Below are 16,018 nucleotides of genomic sequence, written 5' to 3'. Positions count from 1 at the left end.
TGACAAAAGATACAGATACAACAGATTTTTTTTAATATTCATGTTTAAAATTTTACATATCAGTTTATATTTTATTTTCTTCAAGAATCTTGTATTAATTTCCTTATTTTTTTTCCGCAATATTTTAAATATGATGACAATCAAAATTAGCTGGAAAATTTACAACTCATGTAGATATAAAAAATAACAACACCAAAACTAAATAAGTTAAGCTTATATTTTATATGTAAATGTTATTCGATAAAATATCATTACCGATTTAAATTAATATTTTTTAATTTGTAGGATGATTAACACTCATGGTATTGAAGAAGAAGGTAGTGAAATTTAAATTATAAAAATAAGTTCCCCTGAATCAAATACCAATCTTAATTATATGAAAATTTTTAAAAATAAAAGTTAAAAAAGACAATAAACAGGCTGATGTAAAACCTTTTTATACAAAAAGTGATTAATTTAAACACAAATTTTGTTTAACATATTAAAGTATAATATTTATGTGTGGTTAAAAGGAGCATAGGTTATCTTTAAATTCAAGTTGCTGTCCAAGATGGTATGAGCAAAAAATTAAAAAAGAAATTCCTATGATTAAAATATAATGAGGCTTTTTTGACATCAATATCAAACCATATTTTAAGAACTTATGGATTGAGTCAGATGAAAAAAAAGAATGCTTTCAAAATATATTAATAAAAGAAGCCCTAAATATAGCATTAGGTATATAATCAAGCTTAAACTATAACACCTATAGATTTAACATCTAATAAAGAAAATGATGTAATTATAAATACCTAATTATTATCCTTTCATTAAGGAATTTTTTATTAATATAATACTGCAATACCTATATCAGCTCCAATTGAAAGGTTATTTAGTTTTGGCACAATATTAAGCCGAAATGACAAAGGACTATTGATAAATTATTTGAAAAATTTGATTATTTTTTATAATAATGAATCTATTTTAAATACTATTTTGCAAATTAATATTTCAACTCCCAATAAAAATACCAGTCTCCCTTCACTATCTATACCAAGAATGGGCTATTACTAATATTAAAATGCCTGATTATTATAATTAACTCATCATTAAATATTTTATTAATTCTTGTAAACATTAATTCTTATTATATGTGTATGTTATGTTCTTCACAAATAAATAATAAAAACGGTATTTTATAAAATATTCTATTTTAATTGATAATGATAATTTAAAAGTATCTTGTATAAGATACTCTAATTAGGTAAAAGATACAAGTATCTTTTATCTTGTATTCTTTGATATATTAAAAAAGATACTAGTATCTGTATCTAAGATTCATTTTTTCACAAAGAATCTGTATCTGGAGGACCTGCCCAACTCTGAAAACTAGTATATTATATTTTAAAATTTCTAAAATATAATCAATAACATTTATAGTTATATAGATATTATATTATTGTAAAATTTTTTAATAGGGAATGTCACGTGCCCATAAAGGGGTGGCATGTTTTAGTTTTTGTTTAATTTATAAAAATTATAATATTTTTTTAAATATATTTAAACGCCAGTCAACAATAATGCTTACTTAGAATGTTTGTGATTAAATTAATTAATATTTATTATTAAGTTAAGAGGAGATATTAATTTTTCTTCAACTAAATAATCAATATTAATTAACTGAATAGCACTTTTTAAACTGTCAAATATATTTTATCGTTTTTATTTTTGAAATCAATCCAATAATTTATAAAAATTACAATAATCATCAAAAGCAAAAAATTTCCAGAAAAATATTATAAATCAGATAATGATTATTCACAAAAATATACAATAATATCTAATAATACATATTTCTTATTTATCATAATATTTTGTTTAAATTCTAAAAAAAAATATTATAACTTTTATAAATTATACGACAACTAGGAATAAATTAAACAAAAACTAGGACACCATCTTGTTTACAAAATTCAATAAAACCAATTTATATTTCAATGAAAAATGTTAGTAAATGATATTCTATTATTTTTATTGTTAAAGTTATTGTATTTTGAAATTTTATTCAAATGATTGCAAAAATAAAAAATTGTAGCAATAAAATTATTTAAAAAAAAACAAAATAAATATTCTTCATCCCTAATTTGTATTCAACAAAGCATTGCATTTTAATGAATGAATGGGGTGCTCCATGTGTAAGATTGTTATTTAGAAAAACAATTTTAAAGTTTTGAATTAAATTTAAGATAAATTAAAGATTAGTTAAAAATTTTGAGGTTATTCACAATACTACTTTTTAATGATAGCATAAAATTTTTACTCAAAAATATACAAATTATTTGATAAAATTAAAATGGAAGTAAAACATATTAAACACTGAATTTTTATCCAATATGCTCTTCAATTTTATTTATTAGAATTTATTAAATAAGTGAAGAATTGAGATGATTACTAAAACATCTGTTGTATAGACAAGTGGGCTTGAGTTTGAACCCCCCCCCCTTTTGCGATGTAGGATTAAGTAAAATTTTAAACAAAAATTTGCTTTTTAAAAAAATTGATAAAACCCCCTCCTAAATTTTTATTTCTGTAAAATCATCAGACATGTCTTCTATTTAAAAAGGTACATGAAAAAAATACTCTATGAATAAACAATAGGGGAGATTAGGGTTGGTTGTGATGTGACACTTTTCATTCTAATCTAAATTAATTCAATATTATTAGACTAATCTGAATAAATAAAATATCTTCTGAATCCTAAAATATAGGCTATTTGAAATAGTTAGTTTTTTAAAAAACTATATTTTTTTAGAGAATTTGAAATTTGACATCAATATGTGATAGTTGGCACACTCATAAAATAGATGTCTAAATAAATAAAGAATTCGAAATCAATATTGCATTAGACTAAAGACTATAACACATGATTTTATTTTGTAAAGTTTATGTTTATTTTGGTTAAAATAATTTATTAAAAAAATTAGGGGTGTACCGATACCTTTTTTTGGAGGCCGATCCGATCCGATATTCTCGATATTGAATTGATATCGGCCCATTACCGATCCGATATCATATCTAAATTTGTATTCTGTAAAGATACCAATGGTTTTAATTTTTAATATACTTTTTATTGGTATAACATCTATAATTTAACTCTACCATAACTTGTCATTTGAATATATTATAATGATCAGCTATATTTTATATTCAATTTAATTGCAATTCTAAATGTATATAAAATATTTTTATTGTTAAATCACTTTTATATAACATTAATCTAAATTTGAAATAAATAATTAAAATAATATTTAATATTAATATATCGAAGATTTCTTTTTAGAAATACCAAAATTTCAAATTTATCAGAGGTCAGCCGGCGATGGTAATTGTCAATATCACCAGCTTCATTAAAAAGAGATTCTGAAGAGAATGCTCAAAAAAATAACAATATAACAGAATGTTTACTAATTAATTATTATTATTAAAAAAAATGGATTTCGAATTTATTTATAAAAATCAGAGACCTGCAGAGGTACCATTTGCACGGCCCGGCCCGGATTAAAAAAAATTCTGCCCGGCCCGGCCCGGATATTCAAATTTTAGGCCCGACCCGTTAAAAAATTTTTTTTGGGGCCCGGCTCGTAATTTTTTATATTTGACCTGGTATATACAAAAAAATTTTGTTCAAAAAATAATCCTAATATTAAATATATTTGTTTTGTTATATTAATACAAAAAAAATAATATTTATTTATTTAAATTTTGAAACTATATATCAGAGACCTGCAGAGGTACCATTTGTACGGCCCGGCCCAGATTAAAAAATTTTCGGCCCAGCCCGGATTTTTTTTCCAAAAATTTTTTACGGCCCGGCCCGGGTTTAAAAATTTAAGGCCCGGCCTGAATATTTAAAAAAATTTTTGGGGCCCGGCCCGGCCTAGATTTAAAAAAAATTTTTATATGCCCGGCTCGGAATTTATAAAAAATATATTCGACCTGGTATATTCAAAAAATTCATTAATTCGTATTTTATCATATTTTTCGGCGAGTATTATCATTTAATAAGCAAGTATATTAGCTAATTGTTAAACGGCTCGTTTTGAGCCGATTTTTAAAAACGGCTAACTCAATCTTTTCGCCAGAAAAATATTAACTAAGCCTCTAAATTTCGATCCTATATGTCTGACCTTTGCTCCTTTTATGAGCAAAATTTTCATTGTATCTGGATAAAAAACTGAGTTAGCCTTTTTTAAAATCGGCTCAAAACGAGTGGTTTAACAACACTACTACATATTTAATTTTTTTTTAATTCTAATTAGATATTTAGTATATTACAAATTGATACTATAAATAATTTGTGTAAATAATATTTTGAGAATATACTATATTAATTTTATTTATAAAAAAAATATAACTGATATTTTAATTAATAAAAAATACATATAATATACACTAATGTATTTAATCCTTTGTGTATTTATTCCATCCAGGAAAACTATAATTATATTATGTAATAGATACTAGTGTTAGCTAGTGTTAACTTTCACCAAACATTATATTAATCATAACTATATATAATCATTATAATCATATCTAATTGGTGAATATAATAATTCATGTTGTATAAATTTTTTAAAAAAATACGGCCCGGCCCGGGTATATTAACCCGTTACTGGTTAACGGTGCATATATGCACCACCTCCTATATACCTTATTTTAACATAGTAGTTTTTTTTTTAAAAATAATAAAAAAGATTTTTATATAGTTCAGACATTGTACTTCAAAACTGGAAAAGAAAAATATGAAAAAAATATTTTTTTATGCCCCTAAGAAACCCTCAAACTTTGCGAATTTATGAGGTCTAAAATGCAAAATTTTCTAAGTGATCTCACGAGCATATTATAAAATTATTTCGATGAAAACTAGTGTGTATATATTCTTTATAGATATATCAATATTTATCAATCATTTTTGAATTTTTAAATAATTAATATTTTAGTAGGTAACCACATAAAGTTGACTGGTGCATATATGCACCGTTAACCATCTAGCAGTATATATTATTTAAAAAAATTCAAACAAATGAAATTAACATAATGAATTATAATTTCTTATATTATACTTAAAACCACTACCGTCACTAAGGGTGGGAAGGGGAGGGGTGGGTGGCTCGAGCCCCTTAAGAATTTTTTAAAAAAATTTTATACCCAAAAAAGACCTTTTGAAAATAATTTAAAAAAATTTTTTTCCCCTGAGATAAAATCGAATAATATATTGTTCCTATTATAATTTTTTATCCCGATCAAATTATATGAAATTATTAGGTTCATAAATATTCAAAAGTTTAAAATTATTTTTAGCCTCTTCCTTTCTGAAGATTTTATTTTATTTATATAAAATATTATGCACCTGTTTTGTCAATTCAATCAAAATTATCAAAATAATAGATGACTAATAAAAAAATCAAGATTCTACGAAAATAATTTGTCTATATATTTAATTTTTAATAAATTTTTTTAATGAAACGTTTTCTAACAATTGAACAAGCGCTTGCTCAACTTTTTGAAGAGGAACCAATTGAAGAAAGAGATATGGTTATAATTCCGCCAAACCCCTCTGCAGTTAGTGATGAAGAAGATTTCGATGAAAATGACTTAACAAATGTCGGAGTTTTGCCTTCAGATACAGCTGGAGAATTGGAGATTCATAATTCAGTTGATGACGACCTTCCAGAACCATATTATACAAGAAGCTATTCTCGAATTTCTCACAATTTAAAATGGAGAAAAACGGATGCAATATATTCTTCAAGCCCTTTCAATGGAGAAAAGGAAGATGTAATAAAACTTGAAAATGATTTACATGGTAAAAGTCCATCAGATATATTTTGTTTAATTTTCGACGAAGACTTATATTCCCTAATTGTAGAACAAAGTAATATTTATGCTAAACAAATGAATAGACCTAACATATGCATAACCATCCAAGATATTCAGAGATTTATTGGAATTCTATTATTTACTGGATATCATTCTCTCCCACAAGAAAGAATGTACTGGTCTAATGACAGCGATATTTCTATTCCAATAATCCGGGATACAATGACCCAATTACAATTTCGAAATTTGAAATATAATATCCATTTGGCAGACAATACTAAAATAGATATACATGATAGATTTTATAAAGTTAGGCCTTACATTAATATATTGAATAATAAATTTCAGCAATTCGGAATTTTTAAACATCATTTATCAATAGATGAACAGATGATACCATATCGAGGAAGACATTCTTGCAAAATGTTCATAAAAGGAAAACCAATTAGATTCGGATACAAGTCTTGGATATTGGCCTCTTCCGACGGTTACGTATTCTCATTTGATATATATCAAGGAAAAAGCGAAAATAAATATGAATATGGATTAGGTGGAAAATCATAAAATTATTAAAGGCATTGCAAAAACCAAATTATCATAAAATATATTTTGATAATTTCTTTACATCATTTAAACTCTTGTCATACTTAAAACAAATGGGATATTTTGCAACTGGAACTGTGAGGGACAATAGAATAGAGCATTGCCCAGTTGAATCTATAAAGGTTGTAGCAAAAAAAGAAAGAGGATATTATGATTATAGGTTTGAAAAATTAAACGAAATATTTGTAGTTCGTTGGAATGATATGGTGACCGTTGCATCGACATGCCACACTATCTCTTTGCTTTCTAATGTTTCAAGGTATTCTAAGAAAATATCTTCTAAAATAAAAATTCCTCAGCCAAATATGGTAACTGCTTATAACAAACACATGGGTGGAGTTGATCTATGTGATAATCTAATATCTACATATAGAATAAAAATAAGAGGAAAAAAATGGTGGTGGCCAATATTCACCAATTTTATTGATGTAGCTTTGGTAAATTCATGGAAAATCTGGAAATTCGTGAATCGAGATGACAAGAAGAGTTTGCTTGCATTTAGACGAGAAGTTACTAACTACCTCCTTCGAACGCCAGTAAAAATTGAAAAAAATTCAAGTACAGGTCACGCCAGCCAGTTTGCATTACAGTGTGAAAACCCTATTGATTCATCTGGACATTATTTATCCAAAATTATAGATGGAAAAAGACGAAGATGCAGATATTGCCATACGCACTCAAGATATATGTGTCAAACATGTCAAATCGCACTCCATATTAAATGTTTCAAGGATTTTCATAATATATAAACATTTTCTCGTTTTTATTATAAATTACAAAAAAAGAATAAAGATATTTGTTGTTTTTTTGATCTTATAGTATTTTATATAATTTTTATCTTTTTTAACCTCTTAATGGTTAACGGTGCATATATGCACCAGGCTAGATTTTCTATTTAGGATTATTTTTTTTGGCTGATTTTTTTAGAATATCATATTTGAGCATTAATCAATATAATTTGAAAAAATTGAGCATTTTTATCCACTAGAAAAATCTTGACCATTAATGGGTTAAAAAATTTTCAGGCCCAGCTCGTCCGGGTTTTTTAAAAAAAATTTTTTTGCCAGGGTATATTTTAAAAATTTAAAATACGGCCCGGCCCTCGGGCTTGCAGGTCTCTGATTAAATATAACTTTTTTTAAAAATTTTATAATTTATTTTTGTTAAAGACGCCATTTTATATCGGATCGGAAAATTTTATAATAATGGCCGATAACCGATATTTTAAAATAGGTGAAATATCGGTGTGATCCGATATAAAATATCGGTACATCCCTAAAATAAATAAAAAATTTAAACATATACATATTGAAAAATTAGTATTTCATTTAATTGCACATCCTAAAAAAAATAAAAAATTTTAAACATATACATATTGAAAAATAAGTATTTCATTTAATTGCACATAGAAAAAATTATCAAATTTGGAAAATTTCCATTTGCTCAAATCGATAAATGGTACCAATCTTCTTTTCATAATTTTTTAAATATTTTTTGTGACATATAATACAAATATTTCCATTTATTGTTTTAATATTTGTGGATCTGGACTGCTTCCATTTCTATTACTCAGAGATAATATAACTTTTTTTGATATTTTGTCTATTTTTTTTTAAAATTTATTTTTGATAATACCATCTTAAAGGGTGAAGAGGTTAATATTTCTGCTTTTTTCCTTCTTTTGTTGTGTATATTTTTCATTAGTTTAGGAAGTTGATATATATTTTTAACATTAATTAAATTATCTTTATATTTTCTTATCTAATATATATAATCTCCATAATCATAAAAAGATCGTTTTCGTATCTCCCTAATAATTTTAAATTTAAGGAGACTATATAGTGTAATGTTAATTTTTTAAGGTATATGCTTTATCTCATGCACCAACTTGAATATAAATAAATTTAAAATATTAATTATATATATATTAAAGTTTCAAAGGCATATGCTTTACGCATGCACCAACTTTATAATTAAATTTCAAATATATATATTTTTGCGCATGCACCAACAATTAAATTCAAAAGGATAAAATCTAACAAAAACTCCAACAATATCCAAACAAAAGCTCTAAAAAATAAGGTATTTTTGAATTTATAATATTAAAGGTTATAAAATTAATATCATTCAATAGAAACAGTTAATATCATCCAATCTCAACAAATATCCATACAAAAGCTCTTTGAATTTATTAAATTTCTTTCAAAACATTCAATCTCAAAAGGATAATCTCAAAAGGATAAAATCTAACAAAAACTCCAACAATATCCAAACAAACTCTAAAAAATAAGGTATTTTTGAATTTATACTAAAAGGTTATAAAATTAATATCATTCAATAGAAACAGTTAATATAATTCAATCTCAACAAATCTAATATATATAATGTTTTCGTATCTCCCTAATGTATTTTAAATTTAAGGAGATTATATAGTGTAATGTTAATTTTTTACTCTCTACGAGAATCGAACTCGAGCCTCCCGTTTCAAAAGCATATGCTTTACCGCATGCACCAACTTGAATATAAATAAATTTAAAATATTAATTATATATATATTAAAGTTTCACGCATGCACCAACTTGAATATAATTAAATTTAAAATATAAATTATATAGACGTTGAAGGGTAATTATTTGGTTTGTGTGTATGGTATTAATTATACTTTATTAATAATTTTTATATAAATATTAAAATTTAAGAGTAAAAGAGGTAAAATCGTTGCAATGTATACTGTGAGCATGTATTAGAAATATATCACATTGGATAAAATTTAAAATAGAGGTGCTTTAAGATTTTTGAATATGGGTTATAGATTGGTCTGAATTTTTTTTTGCAGACATAGCCTGGCCTGATCAAAAAATCATGTTTCCACCAGTAGAATCATAGGTAAATCAGATATTTACCCTTCATTTGATGATAATTTTGAAATTAAACAGATTTAATTCTTATAAACCCCTTACATCAGACCTATTTTTCTGGATCAAAATAAATTATTTGGGTTTTACTGGGCTTGGGAAATATTTTTCACCATTAATATGGACTTGGACATAGCTTGAGAAACATTCTTCATAATTATTATAGTCTAAGATTCCTGTAAATTTTTTAATTTTAAATATAGGCTAGAAATTGGCCTGAAAATTTCTTTTGAAGACATGACAAGGCCTGATCAAAAACCAAGGCCCATGCAACTTTCATATTCTGATTGTATTCTTAAATGAATTGTGACTTTTTATATAATTTATTTCAGTCCTAAACTATCAAAATTATTATGGTCTTTTGCGGGTTTCAGAAAACCAAGTGCAAAAACCTGACTTGGGGTCATTCCACATCAAATGAGCAAAAAAATGAGATTTTCGGCCGACCCCTTTCGATTTTTTTAAAATTTGGTATGCAAAGAAAGGTCAATGTAACTAAGAAATAGCCAAAATTTTAGCCTCCTAACATTTATATTTTTGAAGATATTAGGGTTCAAAGTGGCAAAAATGACGTATTTTTACCATTATCTGCCTTCATTCAATTAAGCATATCTTAAAAACTACATAATTGTAAATAACGAATTTAATATCAAAATTACGCACAAAGATTCTACTTTTAGATAAAATTTTTTTAAAATTTTTTTACCAATTTCCGGCCATTTTATTTAATATATAAAGACTAAAAACAAATTTTTGGAAATAATACGACCTTCAATTTTTTTAAAAATTTAGTAGACATTATTAAACTCCCTTTATATTTATCAGAGACCTGCAGAGGTACCATTTGCACGGCCCGGCCCGGTTTTAAATTTTTTAAGCCCGGCCCGGATATTAAAAAAAAAATTTTTTTACGGCTCGGCCCGGATTTAAAAATTTAAGGCCCGGTCCGGATATTTTAAAAAAAAAATTTTTACGGCCCGGCCCGGATTTAAAAATTATATTCGACCCTGTATATACAAAAATTCACCTATGAGGTATTTTACCATATTTTTCAGCGAGTATTATCGCTTATTATTTAAAAAATACATGTAAAAAGCTAATATTTTGAGAATATTATATTGAATTTATAAAAATTATAAAACTGTTATTTATAAAAATGGATATTTTGAGCATATACTATATTTTATATTGCATTTATAAAAATAAAACTAATATTCATAAAATTTTATTTTACATTTAAAAAAAAATAAAACTAGTATTTAATTTATAAAAATGGAAAATATTTTGAGAATATAATATATATTTATTGTAAATTATAATCGTTTTTAAAACAAAATAAAACCTTCATTAATTTTTTAAAACATAAACATTTTTCCAAAAGATATAATATAAATAATTAAACATTTAAAAATTCATATTTTAATGAATATATAAAATTAATTATATAAATACAATATATTATATTAATCAGTTAGAATATTATATAATAGAACATTTAAGATATTAGTAATTTATGTAATACTAAATATAAAAATAAAATCATAAATTCAATATTAATTAATGAATAAAATTTAGATATAAATTGTAAGTAATTAGGAGGTATCAGTCATTGAGAATATGAAGCTGAGGTAATTGGATTTTATTATATTGAGGGCTAATCTTTGGCGTAGGTAGTAACCCTCGTTGGGATCTTCGGTCCTAGTAGAGATCCGTTTCCCCAGCTCTTTAAAGAAGGCAAGGGCGTGAGAGCCGAACGATGTTAGAGTCGTGGCGATTAGTGGTAGGAATGTGTAATTGGCCGGAAGCGATGGCGAATATTTAGCGAGTTTATTCGTCTCGGCGTCTACTAGAGCATCTCTATTTATATTGGAAGGGGCAAGGGGATCGATGCATGAGAAATCCCAGGTTAGAAATTCCCCCCTCTTCCAAGGGATCATGGTAGAGCCATCGGGACGCTTACCATCAGAATTGTAGAGTCCAGTGGGTTCTAGGGTTGATGGGATACCGGCATATTTTAGGGCCCTGGCAATAGTATCATTGCATTTTGAATGTCTAATGAATCTGCCTCTACAGCGCTTGCAGTGTAAAGAGTGACGGCCTTTGGAGTTGACTGGCATTTGACAAAGGATGCAGTGATAGGGTATTACCATATTACAATTAAGTCTTAGACCGATGGCGTGACGTAGCTCATCATTGCTTAGGAGCTGGTCAAGGTTTCGCGATGGAAAAGCTTCGAGAAATTCATACCCGCTGTCTGCGGAAATAAAGAAGAGTAGAGAATGGTCCTCGGGTTGGCTCCATGATTTAAGGTATGCAACGGAGTTGCCAATTAGAGGCTTATCCCAGTCCTTCTGCAGTGTCGATGAGGGAGGATCGACTAATGAAAGAGATTTCCATAGATCAATTGCCTGGGGAAGTAAAGGGTCAGGATGTTTTGTAAGTGCGTGTATGATGGGCTCGCAGGACAGGCGAGAGGATATGAACGCACTAACAGAGAGTAGGGAAGGCGATCGTATGCCAATGCCGCCGGATTTGGTTGGCAAGGTAGCTTGTAGCCAAGATAGGTCTCCGAATTTGAGATTGAGTATATCCTCTGTAAGGTATTTAATCTCTAGCTCGTGTGCAGCGAGGTTGACGTCGTATTGGAAGATACGTGACGATCGGAGTGTATATAGAATTTTTGGGATTAGGAGGTAGTTCTTTAATAGAAAGAACGCTTGGTGGGCTGGGAGGCGAGATAGTGTACCGCGCATAAGGGATATCTCTAGTAGAGTGTCGGCGAAGAACTTGACAAAGGACTTGTCTTTACCCACTGTTGCCAGTCGTATGGCGGATTTAACATTCAGGTTATCCAGCTTTTTAGATATAAGCTTGGCCTTGATGAGTAGGTCATTTTTGTGATTTTTATTTTTATCAGTGTCATCACCTTTAAAAGATGTGGAAAAGTGATTGATGGGTAAGGGGTAGATAGTAGCATCCTTGATTTGCTGTGTCAGAGATTTTTTACTGGCAGGATCAGGAACTTGCAAGGTAGTAAAGGCAAATGACAGGGTGTCTAGCCAGTGTTTTATGGAAGAATAATTATTTATCAAGGAAGTCAAGTTCTTTGAGAGGTGTTTGGCAACTTGAAGTCTTGCTCCCTTAGGTATACGTGAAATCACAAATGGTTTTGGTATGACTAGAAATATTTCTACATCTGTGGAGTCGGTTGGATTGAAAGTGAGAGCATTTCCGGCGGTTGAGGTGGGGACTATTGGGCTAGTAGGCACATCAGTCAACGTGGGAATGGTAACTATAGGTTGTGCGAGGGCAAGGGCAGAAAAGGCATTTAGGGTTCGAGGGATAGCTGGTGATAAGATGGGAAACCCAGATTGAGGACATTTTATCTTCTGGTTTCGATGAGATGGCAATAGCCCCAATTTGGTTACTTTAACGAGTTTATTACATAAAGGGCAGTTAGATTTGGTAGAAGCTGTGCTGAGGTCTGGTAAGCTCATGAATTAAAATTTTTTTATCAGTTTAAGAGTGAAAATGTTGGATATTATTTTTATCTTCAAATATGGGTTTCTTGTGGGTTGGTATATTAAGGAAGTTTAATGAGTTATTATTTTCTGTTGGCAATTATTTTATTTTTTGTAAAATATTCAGTTTCTCTTTCTGCTTTTATAGCAATATTAGCTTGCTTTAAAGGATTTGAATCAATAGTATAATTAGATAAGAGATTAAATGTCTTATCCTTTTCAAGTGTGAATATTGATTGTGTTTTGTGCATTTAAATAAAATGTTTGGATGACAATTTTATATTAGTCAACAGTTTTTGGTATAAATAAGGGTAAATTGTAAAGATTGGTAAGAATGATAGAATTGATAATGTAGAGTGTTTTGTTGGGAATAATATAAAAGAACTTGTTGGTTATTAATTGATGTATAATAATTGAGGATGATTGGTAATCTAAAAGTAAAGGAAATATTAAAGGAAAAAGTATTTACTTAAATTTTTTGTATCATTAATCTACAATTAAATTTTGATATATTGGAATTGTATAGAATTCATTGATGCAAAATTATGAAAGAGGACTGAATATTTTGGATAAAATCATTTTTATGTCAGGTTGTGGTATTGGCAGTGGTTGTAGTGTTGGCAGTGGTTGTAGTGTTGGCAGTGGTTGTAGTGTTGGCAGTGGTTGTAGTGTTGGCAGTGGTTGTAGTGTTGGCAGTGGTTGTAGTGTTGGCAGTGGTTGTGGTGTTGGCAGTGGTTATAGTGTTGGCAGTGATTGTAGTGTTGGCAGTGGTTGTAGTGTTGGCAGTAGTTGTAGTTTTATTGTTAGATTAATCAGGCGTAGCTTTTATGATTTTTCTAAGCTTGCAATTTGTTTATTTTGAAATTGGATATCTTGCTGAGATCCACTTATTAAATTGTTAACATATTGCTGGATTTAATTTTATAAGGTTGGGTGGCAACATGATGATACAAAGGATATTGATTGTGTTTTGTACATTTAAATAAAATGTTTGGATGACAATTTTATATTAGTCAACAGTTTTTGGTATAAATAAGGGTAAATTGTAAAGATTGGTAAGAATGATAGAATTGATAATGTAGAGTGTTTTGTTGGGAATAATATAAAAGAATTAAATTTTTTGTATCATTAATCTACAATTAAATTTTGATATATTGGAATTGTATAGAATTCATTGATGCAAAATTATGAAAGAGGACTGAATATTTTGGATGATAAAATCATTTTTATGTCAGGTTGTGGTATTGGCAGTGGTTGTAGTGTTGGCAGTAATTGTAGTGTTGGCAGTGGTTGTAGTGTTGGCAGTGGTTGTTGTGTTGGCAGTGGTTATAGTGTTGGTAGTGGTTGTAGTGTTGGCAGTAGTTGTAGTTTTATCGTTAGATTAATCAGGCGTAGGTGGTTATTTTGAAATAATTAACCATTTTTATGAAATAGGGTGTAATGTGAATTACACATATGATATATTTAATTATGAATGATAATTTGAAGGAATTGAAGTATGATGAAGTCAGAATAATATCTATGTTAGATGTCGATAGTTATTTTGATTTAGTGTTTTGCATTCTACATTTTCGTTATCAAAAAGTTTATAGTGCCTTCATTGGCGTGAACACTTTATTAATTAATGGATGATCAAATGAAATAATTTAGAAGAAGACAAGAGGATCTTGAGACCAAATTTTTCGTACAAACTATTTAACGATAAAAATATTACCATTTTATTTTCAACACATATAAAAAAATCAGGGTTGTGCAGACCGGCAAATAAGAATCGAAAAACAAATTTATTTTTAAAAAAAACAGCTGTCAAGGCCTATTTTATTTAATTTACTATTTAATTTATAAAATAAAAATAAATCGCTATTTAAAAAAATGCATGTATAATAAATACTATTTTGAAAATATAATCTAATTACACAATATTAATATAATTTATTTTATAATATAAATTTTTAACAAAAGAAGATAATTGTATTATGTAATATTGTAAAAAAAAATAATGAAAAATGTTGGATTAAAAACTTTCATGACTCAAGGTAAATATAATAAATGCAATAAATATTTGACAGTTTGCAAAGTAAAAAACCAGCATGATTGACGAAACCCTATACTCAAGAAAGATATTAAAAATTCACAAATTATTATGAAGAAAGAGAAGCATATCTACCTTTTCAGGTTGAAGATTACTTCTTCTTTCTTCAAGAATTCTCGTAGTGGAAAAATTCCGCTCACAGCTTGCACTTGAAGCAGGAATTGCCAATTTTGCTAAAATTGGAAATTAGCTTTGATGAGCCGCCTACCACTCTAACAAATTATCCACCTTAAATGTTTTATCTATTATTTATGTAATTATAATATTCATCATCGGGTATTGACATATTACCAGAATTACCATCGCCCCATTTGTCATAAAACGATTCAGTTTGTTTAACAACAGTCGTAATTTGACTGGTCGATGGTATTTCATTTACTTCCTTAGCCTCTTGTAATTTAATATAATCTTTTATATAGTTTTCCGTCATTTTGCGATCTGTCCCTGACTACATACGTAATTGCTTGAATTTGGGACAGAGAAAAAGAGAAATAAAATGATACTTGTGTAAAACAAATTTTTCAATTAAAAAATGCTTTATATTAAGTAAAATCAATTTTATTTCTCCTTTTCGCTTTGAAAGGTATTACAAACTTTAAGAAGTGATATTCCTTTATTTGATTGTTTTGGTAAAATATCTTCTAAAAATTTAGATATGAATTATAAAAAAATATATTAATAATACTTGAATATTGGGGCTTATTTAAGATATTCCTTTATTTGATTGTTTTGGTAAAATATGTTGTAAAAATTTAGATATGAATTATAAAAAAATATATTAATACTTTGAATAAATTTGCAGGAAATTAATAATTAGATCGATCTGTGGGTTGTTAGGTAGTGTTAACCATCACCCAATATTATATTAATCATAACTATAATATAATATAATCTTATAACTATTAACTCATAATGTAAAAATTTTTATAAAAAATATTAAGGCCCAGCCCGGCCCGGATATATTTAAAAAAAAATTTTTTAGGCTCGGCCCGGATATGTTGTAAAAAAATTTTTTTAGGCCCTGCCCG

General features: G+C 27.6%; 2 protein-coding genes across 5 annotated transcripts in view; one reads left to right on the top strand and one right to left on the bottom strand.

Annotated features, from left to right (window-relative positions):
- The window catches only part of LOC135922665 (proteasome subunit alpha type-1-like), a 119,454-nt gene that overhangs the window by 17,056 nt on the left and 86,380 nt on the right, over positions 1–16,018 (top strand). The gene's annotated exons all lie outside the window — the stretch shown is intronic.
- LOC135922342 (uncharacterized) lies at positions 10,970–14,544 on the bottom strand. The gene is made up of 2 exons (XM_065456726.1): positions 13,368–14,544; positions 10,970–13,282 (listed from the first exon to the last, which is right to left on the bottom strand). Exon 2 carries the CDS (start codon positions 12,872–12,874, stop codon positions 10,970–10,972), a length of 1,905 nt encoding a protein of 634 aa, XP_065312798.1. The 5' UTR covers positions 12,875–13,282; positions 13,368–14,544.

Source organism: Gordionus sp. m RMFG-2023, chromosome 1 (assembly GCF_954871325.1).
Source record: "Gordionus sp. m RMFG-2023 chromosome 1, tfGorSpeb1-WG-v2, whole genome shotgun sequence".
NCBI lineage: Eukaryota > Metazoa > Nematomorpha > Gordioida > Chordodea > Parachordodidae > Gordionus > Gordionus sp. m RMFG-2023.
This window is presented reverse-complemented; position numbering and strand designations above follow the sequence as displayed.